The sequence below is a fragment of the Natator depressus genome, chromosome 5 (genome assembly GCF_965152275.1).
Source record: "Natator depressus isolate rNatDep1 chromosome 5, rNatDep2.hap1, whole genome shotgun sequence".
Classification (NCBI taxonomy): Eukaryota; Metazoa; Chordata; order Testudines; family Cheloniidae; genus Natator; species Natator depressus.
Window position 1 is genome coordinate 21500422 of NC_134238.1, and position 21965 is coordinate 21522386.

General features: G+C 42.0%; 1 protein-coding gene across 4 annotated transcripts in view; it reads left to right on the forward strand.

The window, feature by feature from the left end:
• ZNF532 (zinc finger protein 532) overlaps positions 1 to 16281 on the forward strand; it is an 85850-nt gene extending 69569 nt beyond the window's left edge. For 3 of the 4 annotated variants that reach the window (XM_074952411.1, XM_074952410.1, XM_074952409.1), the window contains exons 7-9: positions 7801 to 7913; positions 11124 to 11271; positions 13986 to 16280. In XM_074952411.1, coding sequence (XP_074808512.1) covers positions 7801 to 7913; positions 11124 to 11271; positions 13986 to 14480 — 756 coding nt within the window. In that variant the 3' untranslated portion in view covers positions 14481 to 16280. Of the gene's footprint in view, positions 1 to 7800; positions 7914 to 11123; positions 11272 to 13985 lie in introns of all 4 variants that reach the window. The other variant, XM_074952412.1, reaches the window with a different exon arrangement.
• Positions 16282 to 21965: the final 5684 nt, after the last annotated feature.

Genomic DNA, 21965 nt, shown 5'->3' on the forward strand with positions numbered 1-21965 from the left:
GTAGCTTCCAAATTAAATGAATTAATGCTAAAATAGCAACAATTACTTTTTTTCAAATTCAATAGACCTATATAAGTAGAGGGATAATGTTTCGGATTATTTCATTTTTGTGCTCCATTTTTTTTCTTCCCTGTTCTCATATCCAGTTCCTTTTATGTTGCTTAGCTTTTTAAATTTCTACTGAAAGACTCTTATCGCCCTCAGTTAATTGTAGGGTTATTTAGTCAATACCAAAGGTTGTTCAAGAACAGATGGAATAACTGAAAAAAGTTCCTATGAAATTTTTCTGAGTCAGCTAAACTAATTTCTGATTCTCTTTCCATTCCCCTCACAATTCTTTAACAGTTTGGTTCCAGAGGACATAATTTTTTTTGTTTTTGTTTGGCCAGATGAGTGTGGTTGTTATAAATTACAGACTTACGTTACATGTTGCATTCCTCATGCATCTTTGACTGCCTCTTCTAGATCTAATAACCTTTAGAGCTAGTGAAAAAAACAGGAAAAAATCCACCAAAAACCCCCCATTTTTCTTCTTCGAGTAGCGTCCCTATGGGTGCTCCTCTTCAGGTGCCCATGCACCTCTTGAGCCTTTGATCAGAGATTTTCCGTTAGCAGTGTCCATTTGGCCTGAACATTCTCCGAATGCTTCCTCATGCCAGACACCGAGAATATACAGGGATGCGTGGTTGAACCCCTGTCAGTTATTTCTCAGCCACCTTGGCCTGAGATAGAGCCTCAGAGGGTCCGCCTTGAACACGCCTCTGTTATCTTGTATGCAGTTTTTTCCTGTCGTTGTTTGTTTAGTTAGTACAGGTTAGTTATTAGTGATAGTTTTAGTTAGAGATATGTAATGGAAGGATTATTTTGTTCCTCTCCTTCCCCTCGGGGAGCCTTATTCTCCAGGCAGGGCATGCCTGGCTCACCAAGTTTTATACTCCGCAGAGAGGCTCTACCTGTTAGCGACAGCCACTCTAAGTGTGTCCATTGCTTGGGTGAGTGCCATATCTCCCAGAAGTGAAGCTTCTGCCTGGCTCTCAAATCCAGGTTAAGGAAGGAAAGGGAGATTAAACTCAGACTGTTGAGGATGGAACGCTCCCTTTGACAGCTTTTGAATCAGACTAGAAAAACCTCCGGTACATCTGTCTCTGGACAGATCCAGCTCTCCTTCAATCTCCGCAAACACTTCCCCTTGGAAAAGGGAAGATTTTGGAGGCTTCAGCTAAGGTTTCTAAAAAGAGGAGTGCAGACTCTCATCTTAAAAAGCCAGCTCCAAAAAAGCCCAGGTCTCCTTCGACATCTACGGTCTCCAAAGCCTCAACCTCTTGGCTTAGTACTGTTGAGTTGAAGAACTCCTCCTCCAGTACTGGTGGAGCTGGAAAGTCCCAGAGCTTGAAGGAGAGACATGGCTCCGACAGGGCCACAGCACAAGGAGAGCATGCATAAGCATTCCGAATTGACACCATTGGGCTCAGCCCTCCATCAGTACCTACCCATTCAGCACCCTCAGAACCAAGCAAGCAATGGCTCCAAACACCATTGATGCCTACGTTGTTAGGGCCCTCCTCCACCATAAGCTTTGGCTACTGCATCCTCAGTACCGTGTCGGTACCATTCCCCTACTTGGTACCACAAGAGTTCAGAGTCCCCGCTTTCTACAATCCTAAATTAATCTCTAAATCTAGTGCTTTATGTAATCCCATTATGGAAATGTAACTAATACTAAGTGTAAACAAAGCAGTTTTTTAAATAGAAAATCTTGCAAAGTGGTACTAACTGTTTTTTCCAGGGGCAGTAAAAAACATGATTTACCTGGTAAAAACTACTTCTGGTAAAAACCATGCCATTCCTGCCACCCCAACCTGAGACCTCAACCTGGTACTCAGTTACCTTATGAGACCTCCATTTGAACCAATGGCAACCTGTTCACTGCTCCATTTATCTGTGAAGGAAGCCTTTTTAATAGCCATCATGTCAGCCTGTAGGATCAGAGAGATTGGAGCCTTGATGGCAGATCACCCCTTTATGGTGTTCAAGCATAAAGTATATTTATGTCCACACCCTAAATTTTTACCTAAGGATACTGTTGGAATTCCACCTTAACTAATCATAGAATCATAGAATATCAGGGTTGGAAGGGACCTCAGGAGATCATCTAGTCCAACCCCCTGCTCAAAGCAGGACCAGTCCCCAACTAAATCATCCCAGCCAGGGCTTTGTCAAGCCTGACCTTAAAAATATCTAAGGAAGGAGATTCCACCACCTCCCTAGGTAACGCATGCCAGTGTTTCACCACCCTCCTAGTGAAAAAGTTTTTCCTAATATCCAACCTAAACCTCCCCCACTGCAACTTGAGACCATTACTCCTTGTTCTGTCATCAGCTACCACTGAGAACAGTCTAGATCCATCCTCTTTGGAACCCCCTTTCAGGTAGTTGAAAGCAGCTATCAAATCCCCCCTCATTCTTCATTCTTCTCCTCCACAGACTAAACAATCCCAGTTCCCTCAGCCTCTCCTCATAAGTCATGTGTTCCAGTCCCCTAATCATTTTTGTTCCCCTCCGCTGGACTCTTTCCAATTTTTCCACCATCCTTCTTATAGTGTGGGTCCCAAAACTGGACACAGTACTCCAGATGAGGCCTCACCAATGTCGAATAGAGGGGAACGATCACATCCCTCGATCTGCTGGCAATGCCCCTACTTATACATCCCAAAATGCCATTGGCCTTCTTGGCAACAAGGGCACACTGTTGACTCATATCCAGCTTCTCGTCCACTGTAACCCCTAGGTCCTTTTCTGCAGAACTGCTGCCGAGCCATTTGGTCCCTAGTCCGTAGCGATGCATGGGATTCTTCCATCCTAAGTGCAGGACTCTGCACTTGTCCTTGTTGAACCTCATCAGATTTCTTTTGGCCCAATCCTCCAATTTGTCTACGTCCCTCTGTATCCTATCCCTACCCTTCAGCGTATCTACCTCTCCTCCCAGTTTAGTGTCATCTGCAAACTTGCTGAGGGTGCAATCCACTCCATCCTCCAGATCATTTATGAAGATATTGAACAAAACCGGCCCCAGGACTGACCCTTGGGGCACTCCACTTGATACCGGCTGCCAACTAGACATGGAGCCATTGATCACTACCCTTTGAGCCCGACAATCTAACCAACTTTCTATCCACCTTATAGACCATTCATCCAGCCCATACTTCTTTAACTTGCTGGCAAGAATACTGTGGGAGACCGTGTCAAAAGCTTTGCTAAAGTCAAGGAACAACATGTCCACTGCTTTCCCCTCATCCACTGAGCCAGTTATCTCGTCATAGAAGGCAATTAGATTAGTCAGGCATGACTTGCCCTTGGTGAATCCATGCTGACTGTTCCTGATCACTTTCCTCTCCTCTAAGTGCTTCAGAATTGATTCCTTGAGGACCTGCTCCATAATCCGTTCATCTACCAGTGTTTATTCCAAAACTGCATAACTCTTTGCAGATGACCTGTTCTCATGTCTTGGATGTTAGGAGGGGGTTGGGTTTGTATTTAGATAGGACCAAACAATTTAGAAATGTCACCTAGATTGTTCATCTCCTTCACAGATAGTCTCTGTGCACAGATCATGGATCTATCAAGATGGATATCTGGGTGTATTATCACTAGTTTTGGTACTGCGGACATTCAACCCCTGCAAAGGGTGATAACGCATTCTACCAGATCACAAGCAACATCCACAACATTACTTAAGAATGTGTCAGTATCTGAGGTATGAGGGCTGCAACATGGGCTTCATTATATACATTTTCTAAACATTACATTTTGATCCATGCCGCTAGATCCGATGTGGCACTTGGTAATGAAGTACTGTCTTCAGTTCTGGACTCAATTCCAAAACTTCCTCTTCCCTCTGGGAGTACTGCTCGGAAGTCACCTGAAGTGAACACCCATAGGGGCACTACTTAAGGAAAAACAGATTACTCATCTTGTGCGGTAACTACCGTTTTTCAAGATGTTTCCTCCTTGGGTGCTCCACTACCCGCCCTCCTTCCCCTTTGCTTTGGACTGTTCTCTATGGAACGTGTGGGTGGAGAAGGAACTGGGGGCAGTTTGCCTGCACGTCCCTATATAGCCTTGGTGTCCAACACAATGAGATATAGGGAGCATGCGCGGGCTGAACAGACACAGTTAATGGAAAATCTCTGATCAAGGGCTCGAGAGATGCATACACACATGAAGTGGATCATCCATAAGGACATACTTTTCGAAGATCCACAATTACTGCACAAGTGCACAATCTCTTCTTCTTCTTCAAAGTTACCAACATTTTCTGACTTGTTCTACTGACATTTCAAACACTGGAACAGCTTGTAACAGACATTTACAAAAGAAACAAAATATGCTAGAGAAATGTTTCTTTTCTCCCTAGTTGTGGAAATTCCTGAAAATTATAATGGCCTGCAGTGCAGGTGGACATTACTCTATGTTGCACTAGTCTCAGGTTCATATCTCATGACCAAAGAGGGCTAGATATAGGACCTTTTTGTGGAAATATATATATATATGGAATTTTCTATCTGTATATTTGGAAAAGGAAAGAATTCTAGCTTCCCAACAAGACATGTCCCTTCCTTCTAAGTCTAGCATTCCTAAGATATAAAATCATGACATTATTATGTATAGAAAACTACTTTAGGTAGTTTTTACAGATTTCTAAAATCTGTAGGACTTGTTGAAAAATTCCAAAATTCAAAATTTTAATGACTTTTTTTTTCCAAAATGTCAGCACAGAAAAAAGACTAAATTTTTGTGGAACAATGAAAATGAATTTCCCATTTTTCAAAAATGTATTTGTTGTTTTTCTCTCCCAGGGAGGCCTGTATAGTTGGATTCATGGTACTAATGAAGCCTGGCTTTACAGGTGGAGGGTATGAAAAATAGTACCAATAAAAACAATTAAATTCTCCAAAAAAAGCTTTTTTTCCTCTGAAATAGGCTGAGTAAAGAGAATACATGGGGGTGTAATGTGGTGTAACGTTTTGGATGGCCTCTATAACACGCTTATGGCTTCATCATGAGAAGCAGTCATCCATAGCTCTTGCCAAACTTTAAAGCATACCACCAGGCATTTATATATTGTAAAAATGTGGTTTCAGACTGTCTTCAGCTCATGTCCCTCCAGATGTCTTTTCTTTTAGAAACATGTACAAGGGATTTATACCTGAAGAAGCATGGTACTTAAGAAACATAAGAACGACCATACTGGGTCTGACCAATGGTCCATCTAGCCTAGTATCCTGTCTTCCAACAGTGGCCAGTGCCAGCTGCTTCAGGTGGAAAAAACAGAACAGGGCAATTATGGAGTGCTTAACTGTAAGCTTGTGAGTAGTCCCATAAGCTTCAGTGGGGCTCCTTACATGCTTACATGGTTTCATTTTTTTTTCAACTGGCCTAAGGAGTCACTATTTTAACGATTAAATATAAAATGGAGGTTGGGGTCAGAGAGGACTGTGTCTGTAAAAACTTCTAATTTAGGATTAACCCCATTTGATATATTTTCCCCATTATCTGTGAGAGGTCCTGCAGCCATTCCTAAGCAGTGTAACCATTAAGGAGGATGTGCACACCAACTAACAATCTGGCATTCAAAACTATAGAGATGAAATAACTGTCCCTAAAATCGTCTTCAGTTCCTCTTAATTCTGTCAGCACAAACAATCTGGAAACATTCCCTTTTGTCTTCAGCCTGTTGTATGGTTAGGTTGGGCAAATCTGGAGAGGTGCTCTGCATTCAAGACATGTACCTCCTGTGATATTGAAATGCCTGAGATCAACATATGGGCTTAAGAGTTGTTTAAAAATTGGCATTTATGTAGGGGCTATTTGGCTTCAAGGGATAGGAATGAATGGAGCCAGAAATTGAATGTCATCCTCCTGGAAAAGTCCTTGCTGCTCATTCCTTTGAATCTGTTGGCTAGGAATAGATGGATTCACCTCTGGAGTCTCATTCCCAAGCATTGATCCAAGAACTCGGCTCAGAAGTCCCAAATGGAATACTGGGAGACTCTGATTTACCTGGCCAGTGCCCATGAAAAAAAGAGGAAGGAGATGAAGTTTGAGTCACTTTGGAGGAAAGGTGTGTTCTCTATCAGAAAAGGAAGAAATGATCCTAGATATCAGATATTTCTTCTTCTAGGCACCAGGCAGACTCTGGATCAGACTATGTCTCTTTGCCATCCTCTCACTTGAACCTGAATGGCAAGTATAAGCCATCCTCAAATCAAAGCACTTCAGCTCAGTGTCTGAGTGATCTGGATTTCCTTCTATGGGCCCAGCGCTCCTAGCTAGGGTCCATCCCAGTTCTTGCAGATCTGTTGCATATTCAGACCCAAAGAGTCCTTGGATCTGACAGTCTCCTAGTTGGGAGGGGATAGTTTGAGTGAACCAGGAGCCTGGTTCTAATTAACTCAGTTGAAGGATCATCTAAGTCAAAGTGATCTACGTTAGATCAGTCAGCTTTCTTTTGTCTTTTTCTTTCAATCCTCTGTTCCAGGTCTTTATCGAAGTGGCCTAAGGAGTCACTGTTTTGAAGCAGAAAGATATAGTTCAGGGTTTAGAAAATCCACTTGCCTGGAAGCAAGAAAGCTTTAACTGGTGACTGTGGGGGACTGACTTATCAATTTCTGAAGTGTTTAAGCTGTCAATACGATTAAATTATGGCTGCGACGATAAACTTCTAATTGTAAACCTTCTAGTCTCCTGAGTGTGCAATGAGTGTGCAGTGTCTTTGCTGCAAGCTCAAGGTGATAGACCTGCTGTTTAAGGGACTGACTTGCTGAGTTCTTGGATTGGTGATATGCTAAATCAGTTATAGGGGACATTAACAATGGCTTGTTCTTTGAGCTTTTGCAGCTGGGAAGAAGTGCTCTTCAGATACTAGAGACCTTCTGGCCATTCTCGTTAGGAGTACCATCCCTAGAGATGATTCCATTAATCTTTCTCTTTTAGAGAAACTCAACACAATAGAGGGCTTCTATGCTGGCACCTGCAGCTGCGTCTATTTCAAGCAAGTACAATTTTGAAAAAAATCTCCTGAGAGCTCAGAATGAATGACATAAATTGTTCTGCTTCTTTCCTTCCTTTTTGGGATTGTTTTTCCCACCTCCTTCCACATGGTCATCTATAATATAAAACCATTAGATCCTCGAAATTATGAAGAAGGCTTATGTCCTGCAATGGAATGCCATGCTATACCCCATCTTTCTGCATGCCTTTTCAGCGATCTTTCCTATGAGTCAAAGTTGTGAGATGAAATCACCATCCTTCACATTTGGCAAAGCAGTGCTTCAGTCTATTTTCAATTAGGTATCCCTCACCCTTCCTCCTGCAGTTGTCTGCTCCTTGCTAATCTATCAGAGTGAAGATCTGAAGAGGCAATTTGGCAATGGAGAAAGGGTTATTTAATAGTAACTGGAGTTATCCGAAAACATTGCCTATGTAAATTCAAACTGATCCTCCCTTTTTCCCCCTCCATCTTTGGTGGCAGAGAAGAACTGAAAAGAGGGCAAGGGCATCTCTTTTTTTCACTACAATTTACAATGCTGGTAGGCGTGTGCATGCCTCTTAATGGTCACACAGTTTAGAAACTGTTCTGGGACCAGTGACTCCTACAGTGTTGTCTTAGAGAGGCAGTGTCCTCGAAGAATAAAAGATCTGGGTAAGTAACCTTACTTTGTTATTTTTAAAAGATTGAGAATATATACTGCCTTTGATTACCTTGCTAGTTAATATTTTCTTCTTTTTCCCTTCTTTAAAGCAAATGAAGAAACATCCTTGTCGACAATGTGACAAATCTTTCAGTTCATCCCATAGTCTATGTCGCCACAATCGTATCAAACACAAAGGCATTAGGAAAGTTTATACCTGCTCGTAAGTTCTACTTTTAATGTTCTTTAAGATCAATGGAGACAAAGGTAAAGAGAAAAGTAGAGGCTGTTGTCAGTTTATCTGCACTTCTTGTTTATGCAAAACCAAACATCTAATTAATTCAGTTAGATCAGTTAATTTATTATATGAATGCATGGATCAACTCTGAATTTGAATGACAACCAGAGTATCTGGGCTGTCCCACTTATGTATAATATAGCACAGTGGTTCTCAACCAGAGGTCTTCCAGTGGGTACATCAACTCATCTAGATATTTGCCTAGTTTTACCACAGGCTACATAAAAACCACTAGCGAAGTCAGGTACAAACTAAAATTTCATACAGACAATGACTTGTTTATACTGCTCTATATACTGTACACAGAAATGTAGGTACAATATTTATATTCCAATAATTATATGGTAAAAATGAGAAAGTCAGCAATTTTTCAGTAATAGTGTGCTGTGACACTTTTGTATTTTTTATGTCTGATTTTATAAGCAAGTAGTTTTTAAGTGAGGTGAAACTTGGGACATGCAAGACATATCAGACTTCTGAAAGGGGTACAGTAGTCTGGAAAGGTTGAGAACCACTGATCTAGCATATTGCTTTATGGACTTAAAATAATGAGCATAGTAATGGGTATGTCACCTCTTTGGTTATTGGGCAGTATCTAAACCCATTTCAGGCTGATTTCAACTGATCTGTTAAGTAGTATCCAGTTGCATTAATCACTCATTATGTGATCTGGTTGGCCACTGTTCCATTTGTTCCATTCATCATCTGATGAGCATCAAGAGCTCCTATTTTGACTTGCATCGCCTTTAAAAGAAAACATACACCTCTGGAGCGATCAATCCAGCGGGGGTCAATTTATCGCATCTAGTGAAGTTGCGATAAATCGACCGCCGAGCGCTCTCCCATCAACTCCAGTACTTCACCAGAGCAAGAAGCGTAGGCGGAGTCGATGGGGGAGCGTCAGCAGTCGACCTATCACAGTGAAGACACTGCGGTAAGTAGCTCTAAGTACGTCGACTTCAGCTATGCTATTTTCATAGCTGAAGTTCCGTAACTTAGACTGACTTCACTTACTCCCCCTCCCTCCCCAGTGTAGACCAGGCCTAAGTGTGTATGTTCATTTTAATGTCAGAATCATCTCTTTGTATCATAAAAAATATTGTCCTTTTTGAATTAGCAATGTAATTATCCTAGAAAATGTTAGTTCCCGAAAAGCGATATATTTTGAAAGAGAATATTGGCGTATATCTCTTTCTCCTGTTCTCTTCTGGGAACACCCCTTCCAGGAACCATCGAAAACACCCCCATCCCCAAACGAAACATCAGTTGGGGTATGTTATATAATATCCAAGGTCACCTGGGAGGCTTTCAAGCCTCACAACCACCTCCAGCTGAGGGTGCAAGCCAGATGGGGAGATAAGACTGCTCTCTTGACCAACCTCGATGCATGCCAAGTGAAGTGGAACGGGAGCTAAGAAGGGATGCTTGGTTCAAAGTGGGAGGTGAATCAGGCCCAGAGACTTAGAAGAATCCAGGGGTGAGGTCAGACTGAGAAGTTTCTGCAGTGCCTAGCTCAATAGGTCTATAAATAAGACTCCTAGGCACTAGCAAAACAAATAATAATAATAATGATATTTGGAATCCAAATTCAGACTGTAGGGGAGATGTTTGCTGCCCAGGTGAAGCTTGGATTGGGGAGGGGAGATGTAGAATGGATGTGTCTAATTTTACCCATCGGTGATGTGGACAAAAGAGTAGAGGGGGAAGGAGCTCAGATACTTCAGTTTTCACTTTGTTTCCCAGTATGTCAGCTTCTAGGATGTTACATCCAAGATATCCACAGCAAGAGAGAGAGAGGTTAATTTGCTCAAATATTTTTAACTAATAGTGTATTTGGTAATTTTGTTTACTTTTTAATTCTTTTGTATACAAACTTTGTTAGAAAAATATTGGTGTTTTCTTTAACAAATTGCACTGGTGCCTGGATATAATGCACTAGTGAAGTTGCGACAAGTTAAAGTAGTATGGGCTGGATGAATGGACTATAAGGTGGATAGAAGGCTGGCTAGATTGTCGGGCTCAACGGGTAGTGATCAATGGCTCCATGTCTACTTGGCAGCCGGTATCAAGTGGAGTGCCCCAAGGGTCGGTCCTGGGGCCGGTTTTGTTCAATATCTTCATAAATGATCTGGAGGATGGTGTGGATTGCACCCTCAGCAAGTTTGCAGATGACACTAAACTGGGAGGAGAGGTAGATACGCTGGAGGGTAGGGATAGGATACAGAGGGACCTAGACAAATTAGAGGATTGGGCCAAAAGAAATCTGATGAGGTTCAACAAGGACAAGTGCAGAGTCCTGCACTTAGGACGGAAGAATCCCATGCATCACTACAGACTAGGGACCGAATGGCTCGGCAGCAGTTCTGCAGAAAAGGACCTAGGGGTTACAGTGGACGAGAAGCTGGATATGAGTCAACAGTGTGCCCTTGTTGCCAAGAAGGCCAATGGCATTTTGGGATGTATAAGTAGGGGCATTGCCAGCAGATCGAGGGACGTGATCGTTCCCCTCTATTCGACACTGGTGAGGCCTCATCTGGAGTACTGTGTCCAGTTTTGGGCCCCACACTACAAGAAGGATGTGGAAAAATTGGAAAGAGTCCAGCGGAGGGGAACAAAAATGATTGGGGGACTGGAACACATGAGTTATGAGGAGAGGCTGAGGGAACTGGGGTGTTTAGTCTACGGAAGAGAAGAATGAGGGGGGATTTGATAGCTGCTTTCAACTACCTGAAACTACCTAGAGGATGGCTCTAGACTGTTCTCAGTGGTAGCAGATGACAGAACAAGGAATAATGGTCTCAAGTTGCAGTGGGGGAGATTTAGGTTGGATATTAGGAAAAACTTTTTCACTAGGAGGGTGGTGAAACACTGGAATGCGTTACCTAGGGAGGTGGTGGAATCTCCTTCCTTAAAAGTTTTTAAGGTCAGGCTTGACAAAGCCCTGGCTGGGATGATTTAATTGGGGATCGCTCCTGCTTTGAGCAGGGGGTTGGACTAGATGACCTCCTGAGATCCCTTCCAACCCTGATATTCTATGATTCTATGACTACTTCATATCTGTCTTTTTTTTTTAAAGATTGTTTATAAAAAAGGTAAACATTTGACCATATGTATGTCTGCTTTGCACTTATACAGGCACTGCCCGGATTCAAGACGCACTTTTACTAAACGGCTGATGTTAGAAAAACATATTCAGTTGATGCATGGCATTAAAGACCCTGATGTGAAAGAAATGACAGAATCAACCAATATAGAAGAAAGTGAAGTAAAAGAAGACACAAAGGTAAACACTTTAGGAGAACCTCTTTCAACAGTGAATTTTTTGGTCCCTTCTTGTTTGTGTGAAGTTAGACCTTTTTATATATGCATAGATTTTAGCGCCAGAAGGGACCGTGATGATTGTCTAATCTGATCTCCTATAAAACATAGGCCTGCATCAGGTCGATAGCTTATGGTTGAACTAAGACATGTTTATTAGAAAGACATCTAGTCTTGACTTAAAGACTTCAAGTGAGAGAGAATTCAGCCTATGTCTTGATGAGTTGTTTCCATAGCACCTCTTTAAAGGAGCTCTGTTGGAAGCTTTGCAAACCAAAATCCTTTATCAACCAAACAGCTACAGCTTAGATAGAAGCTATGTTTGTTGGCAAACTGGCACCACCAAACTCATTTCACATAGGACGCTGAACAACCATCACATAGTAATAATACCAATTTAGGCTTAGTTTAAAGTTGTAACTTAAAGTAATCCATAGAATAAGGCAGTCCTCCTGCAGTGCCGGATGAGTGAGTGGTGTTGACTAACACTGAACAATCCTCCTTGGCCAGAGGAACACTGATCCAAAAACAGAGCTTGGAATGTTCATGGTATATATTAAGTATCTTGGTTTTATTGAGACAGGCCTCGTTTTCCATTCGATGCTGTTAGGGGGCTTATTCCTTCACCCACTTACTTCCCTGGTCCTTTTCGCATGAACAGAGAGCAACAATACCCGAAGTCCAAAAGTGCAAACAATTCGATGTTTATTGGGGTGAACTTCCAGCAAGCATGATTCCAGTTTCCTTCCTTAGTATCCTCCTTCCCAGCTCTGACACCACAGAGCCTTACACCTGTGTCCCTGTTCCCATTCCTGCCCTTAGCCAAACATGATTCCAATTTCCTTACTCCCATTCCCTGTTCCCATTTCCCCCTTTAGCAAAACATGATTCCAATTTCCTTACTCCCATTCCCTGTTCCCATCTCCCCCACACACACACACACCCTCCCACCCACACCCACTCACTTCCTCATTGACTACAGATTATATAGTAAAATTTGAGTTCTGCTTAGCTATACCTTAACCAATCATTTTCCTGAAATTTAACTAACCAATCCTAACATATTGTAACATGATTATGTAACCAATTATATCCCACCACCTTAATTAGTTTACACCCAGCAAAATTAATTATACAGCAGACAGGAACAAGCACAGAACCAGACAGAGATTATACAGACAAACAATAGCAAAGTGGGAACTATAATGACAAAACAATACAGAAGTGAGGATTTCACATCCCAGTATTGATAAGTGAGTTCTTGCCAGACAGGATGCTATCAAACTAAGTTTCCTTTTACATTTTCTAGGCACTTCCCTTTCTCTGGAGGTGATAGGAATTATCAGGACAGGATTGTATTCCTAACAGCCCAATAGCACCTTCTTTCAATGTGACTAGTTTGGAATGTGAGGATGTGACCGGTCGCTTCCCAGCTTATGGCTGCCTCTGCTGCTTAGCCAAAGGCCTTAGCCTAAGAACAGGGCCTCAGACTGTCGCAGTAAGAAAAGGCCCTTACACCAGAAGACAGTGATTTTGATTCTTTCTTTTATACCTCTAGAACTAGCCAAGTGATAAGAATACACCTAAATTCTTAGAGTCTAGGCCTTTACAGACAGGCCTGAATATCTATATCCTAACAGATGCCTGGGAATTTCTTTCAGGACACCCGGAATATTCCCATTTTTTTTCCCATTACATCAATCAAATATTTGAATTTTTTTATCAAAATTTATTTCCATACTAAGTAAAATGTTGTCTGTGTTTACCAGAAATAAATGGTAGAGTGGAATTAGTGTTCAGTGTGATGAAGAATGGTAGGAGTGAAGAGAAAACTAAAATGGCTACAGGGTGCTATCAGAGTTGTTGAGTTGCCCAGGGTGAATGTTAATGACACTTGTTCAGTGTTTTATGATCAACTCATTCTGTACACTAAGAAATATACACGTCTTTGAGTCAGAGGCTGATAGTGGTGACACCAGCACACATTTTTTAAAAAGGGAATTTATGTGTGACTGTTTCACTACCCTAAAAAATGTTGCCATGAAATTGTCCCCGCTTTCTAAAAACATTTTTGAAAATAGGGTCATGTTAGGTATATAGTCTTGAAATATAACGTGGATTCTCTGAGCCAAACAGGTAAGTGAAGGATTTTTGAAAAATATGCCTCTTGCGCAATAAAATGAAGAAACAGATTGGTAGAAGATTACTAATCAAAAATTGTACTCAGTGATTCATCTTTCTCCAGTATCTCCTTTTGGCCACAAACAGTCAGGAGGTGATCTAAAGTCATCATCGTCATGCATGGAATAAAATCAAATCCAGTTAAGATTGAGATTTCTGAGTAAGCACTAAAGTGCTGATGGACATATTTAGGATATCTTTCTATCATTACTGTATCATTGAATATTATATTTTAAAACAGTAATACTGGAAAACATTTATTAATGTTTGTACAATGCACCAAATGCTGTTACTTAGCTAGCAAAATCAATCTCTTGTACAATATATTAAGGAACTGATTCTTGTTAACATAGATGGTTGTTTTTACTATTTCAGAGATTGGATTTAGCAGGGGGTTATTGGAACATACCCATGGAAGGTTTTTAAGTCCACAAGTGGTGAATATTCATGAGAACTGTGTATTTATAACTGCATAAATACACTTTTGTTGTTTTTTAGGTTCCCAGTCCAAAGCGTAAGTTGGAAGAACCTGTACTGGAATTCAGGCCTCCCAGAGGAGCAATCACACAGCCATTGAAGAAGTTGAAGATAAATGTTTTTAAAGTCCACAAATGTGCTGTGTGTGGCTTTACAACAGAAAATCTTCTTCAATTTCATGAACATATCCCTCAGCACAAATCTGATGGCTCTTCGTATCAGTGCAGGGAATGTGGCCTCTGCTATACCTCTCATGTATCTCTCTCCAGGCATCTCTTCATTGTACATAAGCTGAAGGAGCCTCAGCCAGTATCGAAACAGAATGGGTCTGGGGAGGATAATCAACAAGAAAATAAACCCAATCATGAAGATGAATCATCTGACAACATGGTATCAGACCGAAAATGCAAAGTGTGTGCAAAGACATTTGAAACTGAAGCGGCCTTAAATACTCATATGAGAACACATGGCATGGCCTTCATTAAATCTAAAAGATTGAGTTCAGCTGAAAAGTGATCAGATATTTGAGAAGCAAAAATCCGTCTCCACATTGGAATATAAATGACATTTTTGTTACAGAAAGTTCTCCGTATAATAGTGTTAACAGTACAGTTCAGGCTGTTGCAATATATTCTACATAAATGTATCCTCTTCACCTCATTGTCTATATGCTCAATAAGCATTAAAACAGTATTTGAGTTGAAAAGAGTTTGTATATATTTAAACTAACAATTTTTATACTCTTTGTTACGTGTTTGTATTGCTATTTAGTGGAAAATCAGTTTTTTGTTTTGTTTGTTTTGTAGTAAGTTTCTTTAAAACAGAGTTCTTAACACAGGGGTAGCTCCTTCGGTTCCGTTAAACTGTTTTATATATGAAATGCTTCTGAAAGAAAGTTTAGTTAATGAAACTGCACCAGAAAGCAGTGCTTTTATGTATAGGGAAGATTTTGAAAATCAATGGGACTCGTGCTTCTAAATCTTTCAGGTGGTTTTGAAAATCTTTCCCTCAGGAATAGTCACTGCATCTATAAAGAATACAGTGTTTAGGCAGTAACACCAGAAATACCAGGTGTTTACTATTCAGAGTGCATACTCCTTAGAACGTCATTGCACTTTTGAAAAAATGTTACTGCACAACTGGGCATCACTACATCATTTGTTTAGGCCCTGCAAGGAGGTCTTTAAGGTCACAAAAAGTTAAAATTGTTACAGAAAGGCTGGGCTGCTGTGGATTAAACAAATAAGATGTAATTAGATAAATACGTTTTATAATTATGGTGGGGTTTGTCATATAATTTATTTAACATTATATAGAAGCGAGTACACAGCATTGTGTATTTTCCTTTCTTCTGGCTCTTGAAAGAAAATAGTTTAATTCCTTGGCTGTGAGAGTTGGTATTTCCCAGCTCTGTATGCTAATGCCAAGTGTCCTGGTGCTCAGTGTTCTGTCCAACCACAACTGTCAAGAAGGTAATACACCAGCCTATTTCAGTAAAAGTTGGCCTTTCAACATTAGCACAGACCATCTGAAACTAGTTCAGTCATTTCAAAAAGTATACCTAATATTACTGGTTATGCATTCTTGAAGTACAGAAAAGGTACCATACTGTCCCTTTCATATATAGTTCTCTGTGAGAGTTATATTTTTGTTTGTTTGCTTTTGCATTTTATACCTTGTATGGATCCCTAAACAAATTTTGTACCTTTTTTAAAAAAAATTGTGTATATATAGATATCCGCATGATATACTGTAGTAACTGTTCGGTTCTTTAAAAGTCTTGCTGCTCTCAAATGTTACTATACACTATGTCCATTATAACTGTATTAAGTACATTTCATATGTAAATAAATGTGGCACATTTTGCCCCTAAAGATTTGTGAGATTCTGTTATTTATCATTAAATTCTAACAGCGTTAGAAACCTGAGCTTCTATGTAAAAATTCTTCTTGCCATTCTGTGTTGTATATCAGAAACTTTAGCTCTACCTTTTCTCTCCATCCATGTTCCTAATTTGGTTGATTAGTAGATGCTTGTTATCCCCTTTATACACTACTCAAGTATTAGGTGGTTATGCAGTACTTCTGTATGCTAAAGCTTATAGCTGAAGTTGCAGGTTCCTGGTATGTTTTTGTCAGTTATGTGCACTGGCTATCATTGCCCTTTTGTTAAGTGTATACCTCTTTAACACTTGTTTGTTGATGAGCACTGTCAACTGTACAGCAAATAAGTTATCACTATGCAGCAATGGTGTTTTGTATACAGTGAACAGATAATAAAGGTTAAATTTGCACAGGCATTATTAATACTTTTTGTTGTCTGTTCCCTTTCCATTATTGTACACCTACAAAGGAGAAACCCTGAACTAATGGTTTTATGTCACTACATACAGGGCTAAAAACTGCCAAGTTAGCAGAGACGCCAAGATTTTAGGTAGGCTATGTGAAATGAGTTTGGTGGTCACAGTCCAGTTTCCAAGTGCGCATGTGTCAAAGAATCTGCCACAAATTGTCCTATTAGGGATTTCATTTGCCAATCTATTAAGTGGGTGGAACTCAGATATTTGGTAATGGGCATTAGTCAAAACCCCAGGTTGGCAGAATTGTCATTCCTTGGTAGTAATTTCAGCAGAGGTTTAATGGGAGGCAGGGATTGAACAAGCTCCTAATTCCTAGAAGCATTTCTTCTAGATTTGGGTTTATAGGCATTGCTAGGACAGGATATGGAAATACAACCTGTCACTGTCGGTAACAGACCTGCTATTTAAATAAATAGGACTTTGATTTTCCATAAGCCCTGAATATACACACATACACCCCTTTTAAGAAGAGAGAGAGAGAATACCATAATAGCTGCCCCACCATCCCATCTCTATGTGTCATCCTACTCCTCAAAACAGTTCTCTAGCTCTCTCTCTCTCTTTTTTTTTTTTTTCTTTTCCCTTCCATCACCAAGAAGAAGGCTAGAAAAGTGGCCAGCCTTTTTCAGGTGGAAATATGCTAGACGACATTCTATTAAGAGCATTCTTAGCACAAGCTAAGTGTGGCGGGGGGCTCACTGACAGGAAAATACCTCCATCTCAGGATGGTTACCTACACCAAAGCAGAGAAAGCTTTCATATCTCAGGACATACAGCCCCCGTGGGTAGCGCTCCAGGATGTTGTGTTCCTCAAGTGCAGTTTCATGGAGGTGTTTCCTGTTGTGATCATGGCCACCTTCTGCAGTCTTGATCCACCAAGCCAGGCTATTCTTAAGTCTTCTAGTCACTTATCCTGAGAAAATGGCATCAGCTCTCTTCTCTGTCAGATATATTTCCTTCCCCAGTCAAACATGCACTCCTACAATAGGCCTATGATGCAAAAGCACTCGCTGGCACACTGGAAAGTTGGCGCCTGTAGCTCCAGCCCTGGAGTCGGTGCCTATACAAGAGGCCGCAGATTAACTTCTGAAGAGCCACAGGTTGGCCACCCCAGTCTAATGCATAAATGTGCTGGAGAGAAATATCCAGAACGCTTCCATTATTGTTGTTATTACTATTAGCTATACCAGATATAAGCATGGTCTGAATGAGCTCTCCCTTGACATCTAGTGATGAGCTAGGGGACAAGACTTCAGGAACCGACCTGGGTGGGGAGAACACCAGGCCAGGGTGGGGGGCTCCAGGGACTACTCAGGGGCGGGGGCATGAGGCCAGGGTGAGGGAGAGATTGGGACCACTCGGGTGGGGGGCATGGGGCTGGTGTGTGGTGGTTGGGGGCGGGGAGGGGGAAGGGCTGTGCCACTCTCACTGCCCCAGCACGAGGGGCTGCTGCAGGACTCCATCAGGCACTTACTAGCAGGGTTGCCTGGTCAGGCCTGGGGCCCACAAGTCACAACTCCATGGCCCAGCTATCTCCACGGCAAGTAGAAGAGAATTTGAATTAGGGCCCCTACAGCGCTGCCCTCTTATTGGTCTGCAGAGTGAGCACATGACATGTCATCACTCCCTGATTGGAGGGGCAGGTTGTAGTGGAGACACATTAGGCTCCCCGTGGGGTGGAGACGTCCCCCTCAAACATCGCTGCTACCACCCCACATCCCTGCACTGCTGCCAATGGAGCTGCAGCTGCACAAGCCACTGCCTGGGGACATGACATGGCGTTGGCAGTGGGGCCAAGAAAGAGATTCTTTAAATAGGCCATATGGACGTTGGGTACAGCAAACTGCCATTCCTGAAAAGTGTTTTAGTCTTGTTTGTCACCAGTGTCTGAATGCACTTCTTCAGTGTGATGTCACATCCGTGGTGATTATATGCATATTTGTTAAAATATAAGCTGCTAAAAAAATTTGCCTCGCTACACTCCACAACTTACATTTTCAGTCTTGGCTACTTTGCTGTGGTCCCATCCCTGTGCGCCCCTGGATTTGGTTCCCAAAATATGGTCACCTTACTGTAAACATACATTTTAAAAGAGTCCAAAGGCCCTTGAGCTCAGGGCTTTTGTCTCTGTTTACCTTCCTTGTCCCTCCAAGGAGGTTAATAGTCTTTCAGAGGCAGTCTGCTGCTAATTCCTCTGGCTGGGAGAAAATTACTGCTTCTTAGCAGTCCCAAGCTCTTTCCTGTTCCTTCCTCTGCATAGTTGGGCTTTTCCCCATTAGTCACGACAGCTGTGAGTGTGGATCCATAATTGGCATTTCTCACAGCTGAGCTGGGGTGTGGCTAGTTTTGGTGTCTGCAGACAAGTAGGGTTCTTAACTGCCTGTATTTTGTGGGGGGTTTGTAGTCCTCATCACATACACCTACTGGAGGTCAGAGATATTCAACCAGCATTTGCGGGGTTGGAAGCCTCCCTGAGATGCCATCGTGTCCTGGCAGATTCTTAGATTCCAACCAGAAGGGACCATTGTGATCATCCAGGCTAACCTCATGTATAACACAGACCATATAGAATTTCCCCAAAATAATTTCTAGAGCGTAGCTTAAAATAGCCAATCTGAATTTTAAAATTGCCAGTGATGGATAATCCATCCATTCCAATGGTTAATTACCTTCATTGTTAAAAATTTACAGCTTATTTCCAGTCTGAATTTCTCTAATTTCACTTCCAACTATTGGATTGCATTGTATTCTGCTAGATTGAAGAGCCCATTATCAAATAATTGTTCTCCATGTAGGGATGTATAGACTGTAACCAAGTCACCCTTTAACCTTCTTCTTCTTAGGCTAAATAGCTTGAGCTCCGGATTGGGCCACAGCCCCTATTTAACCCAGAGGAGGAAACAAGAAGTTGTCTGTACAACTGGGCTTCACCTTGCCATGAATTGCATTTATCTGTTCCTGTCTTCCGAGCCTGACCTGGTATCCTGACTCCTGGTAACTGCCTCCTGGTTCCTGCCCTCTGGTTCCATCATCTGAACCTGATCTCCTGGTATCCTGACTTGGCCTGACTCTTGGTAACTGACTCCTGATCCCTGCGCTTTGGTTCATTCCATCCCAGCCTGATTCCTGGTAATTGGCTCCTGGACCCTTGGCCTGTGCCTGATACTAACCCCTAGGCCAGACCACACATGCCCCGGCCCTGACACCGCCTGCCCCAACTTACCAACCAGCACTGCTGCACTCTCTCACAAAAACTCAGTCACTGATGCTGACTCGACCACTGGTACCGACTCAACTACCAGTAAGTGATACCCTTAGCCCCTTCATTGAACACAGGATGACACATCCTCGGAATCACACATCTCTGCCCAAGATTGCACCACCTTCCCATTCCAACCTCCCTCCCCAGTGATGTACCCAGAGGACAAGTTGCAAGGAACTAGTTGATGCCTAACTTGTAAACCATGTCTGGAACGCCCTTGGGGTCCTTCTTTTCCCAATGCCTCACCTCACTGGGCTTTCTGGGACCCTTGGGTCCCCTACAGTGACCAATTTTATAGCATGCCCTCAAGTAAGAGGACCAGCCACTGGTTCCATGGAACCTCCTCCCCGGGAAGTCCCTGTTCCTCACAGATATCTTTCAGAGGATCAAGCGCTAAGAGATGAGGAGGAAGCACCTCCTTCCAATAAATCCTCTTTCTCTCCAGACAAGGCAGTTATTCCCCTTTCCCCATTCTATGCAGATGATTTCAAAGTCTTTCAAGAACTGATGAGGAAGGGTGTCTGAGACTTTGCAAATTCCCCTAGAGAAGATATAGGAGCTTCAGCTCTTTCTGGTGGATATCCTGCATAATACGTCTCAAGGAATGATAGCCTGCCTATAAATGATGCCCTCTTGTCATCAGTCCATACTACATGGCAGACATCTGCTACCGTCTCCCCCCCCACATACAAGAGGGCTGACAAAAAGTATTATGTGTCAGCCAAAGGCTCAGAATATCTTTTTTCCCACCCCGTAACTCCCTGGTGGTCAACGCAGCTAATGAAAGAAATGGACAACAAAAGTCAATATCTATTCCTCATCATAAAGAGCTCAAGTGCCTGGCCCTCCTGAGCCACAAGAGCTACTCTTTGGCTGAGCTACAAATCAGGGTCACCAACTATCATGCCTTGCTGGTGAAGTATAACTTATGCCAGTAACATCAAGTTCTCCCAATTTATTGACCAGCCCCACAGGACCACAAGGACAATGTTCAAGCCCCCATTTTATACATCAGGCGATTGCCAAAGCGTATTTGCAAGCTGTGATGCTTCCCGGGGGTGCCCGGGTTTGTGAGGTGTTAGGATATAGATATTCAGGCCTGTCTGCAAAGGCCTATATTCTAATTTAGGTGTATTCTTATCACTTAGCTAGTTATAGAGGTATAAAAAGAATCAAAATCACTGTCTGCCGGTGTAAGGGCCTTCTCCTACTGTGACAGTCTGAGGCCTTGTTCTTAGGCTAAGATCTTTGGCTAAGCAGCAGAGGCAGCCATAAGGTGGGAAGCAACCGGTCACATCCTGACATTCCAAACCAGTCACATTGAAAGAAGGTGCTATTGGGCTGTTAGGAATACAATCCTGTCCTGATAATGCCTGTCACCTCCAGAGAAAGGGAAGTGCCTAGAAGATGTAAAAGGAAACTTAGTTTGATAGCATCCTGTCTGGCAAGAGCTCACTTGTCAATAGCTGGGATGTGAAATCCTCATTTCTTTGTTGTTCTATCACTGTAGTCCCCATTTCCCTATTGTTTGTCTGTATAATCTCTGTCTGGTTGTAGAGTAGCAGCGGTGTTAGTCTGTCTTCGCAAAAAGAAAAGGAGTACTTGTGGCACCTTAGAGACTAACCAATTTATTTGAGCATAAGCTTTCGAGAGCTACAGCTCACTTTATCGGATGCGTTCAGTGGTTCTGTGATTGTTTCTGTCTGCTGTATAATTAATTTTATTCTCAGGTAATACCTGAAGCACAGCTTCAGATTTTAGCACTGTACACACACACACACACACACACACACACACACAACTTAGGGTTAACCTGTTCCCCTTATTTTCAAGCTTCCATCCAATGTGACTGCACAGAGTTGCACTTACAGTTACATTTATGTAACTGGGTTTTATCATTAAACAAAAACTTCCTTCTTGTAACACCACAACTGTTACTCTTTTAACATCTTCACAACAGTTACCTTTTACCATTTCCACAACTCCCAAATGTTTACTTTCCTCCAAACCCTGTATTATCAATTTTTGCAAAAGCTATTGGTAACTTTTCACTCACTCCTTTAAATCACTTACAGACAAATTGCACTACCTTAAAGAACTAACTATAGGAGTAACAACTTAGCCACCAAGTACAATTATTGCCACACAGCTGCCTTAACCTGTGCTGTCTTTACCTTGAGACTGTTCAAAGAGACAGTAAAACATTTGTCTCCATGGATCTTTTACTCCAAAAAATATTCCAGTGGAATACAGCAGACCTCCCTCATACTTTGTCCAAAAAAAGCAAAAACATTTCACATAAATATCCAAAATATCCTCCATTAAAACTTCAGAAAAACAAAAAAGTGTGGAAAGGCAGGGGGAGGAGGTGGAAAGAAAC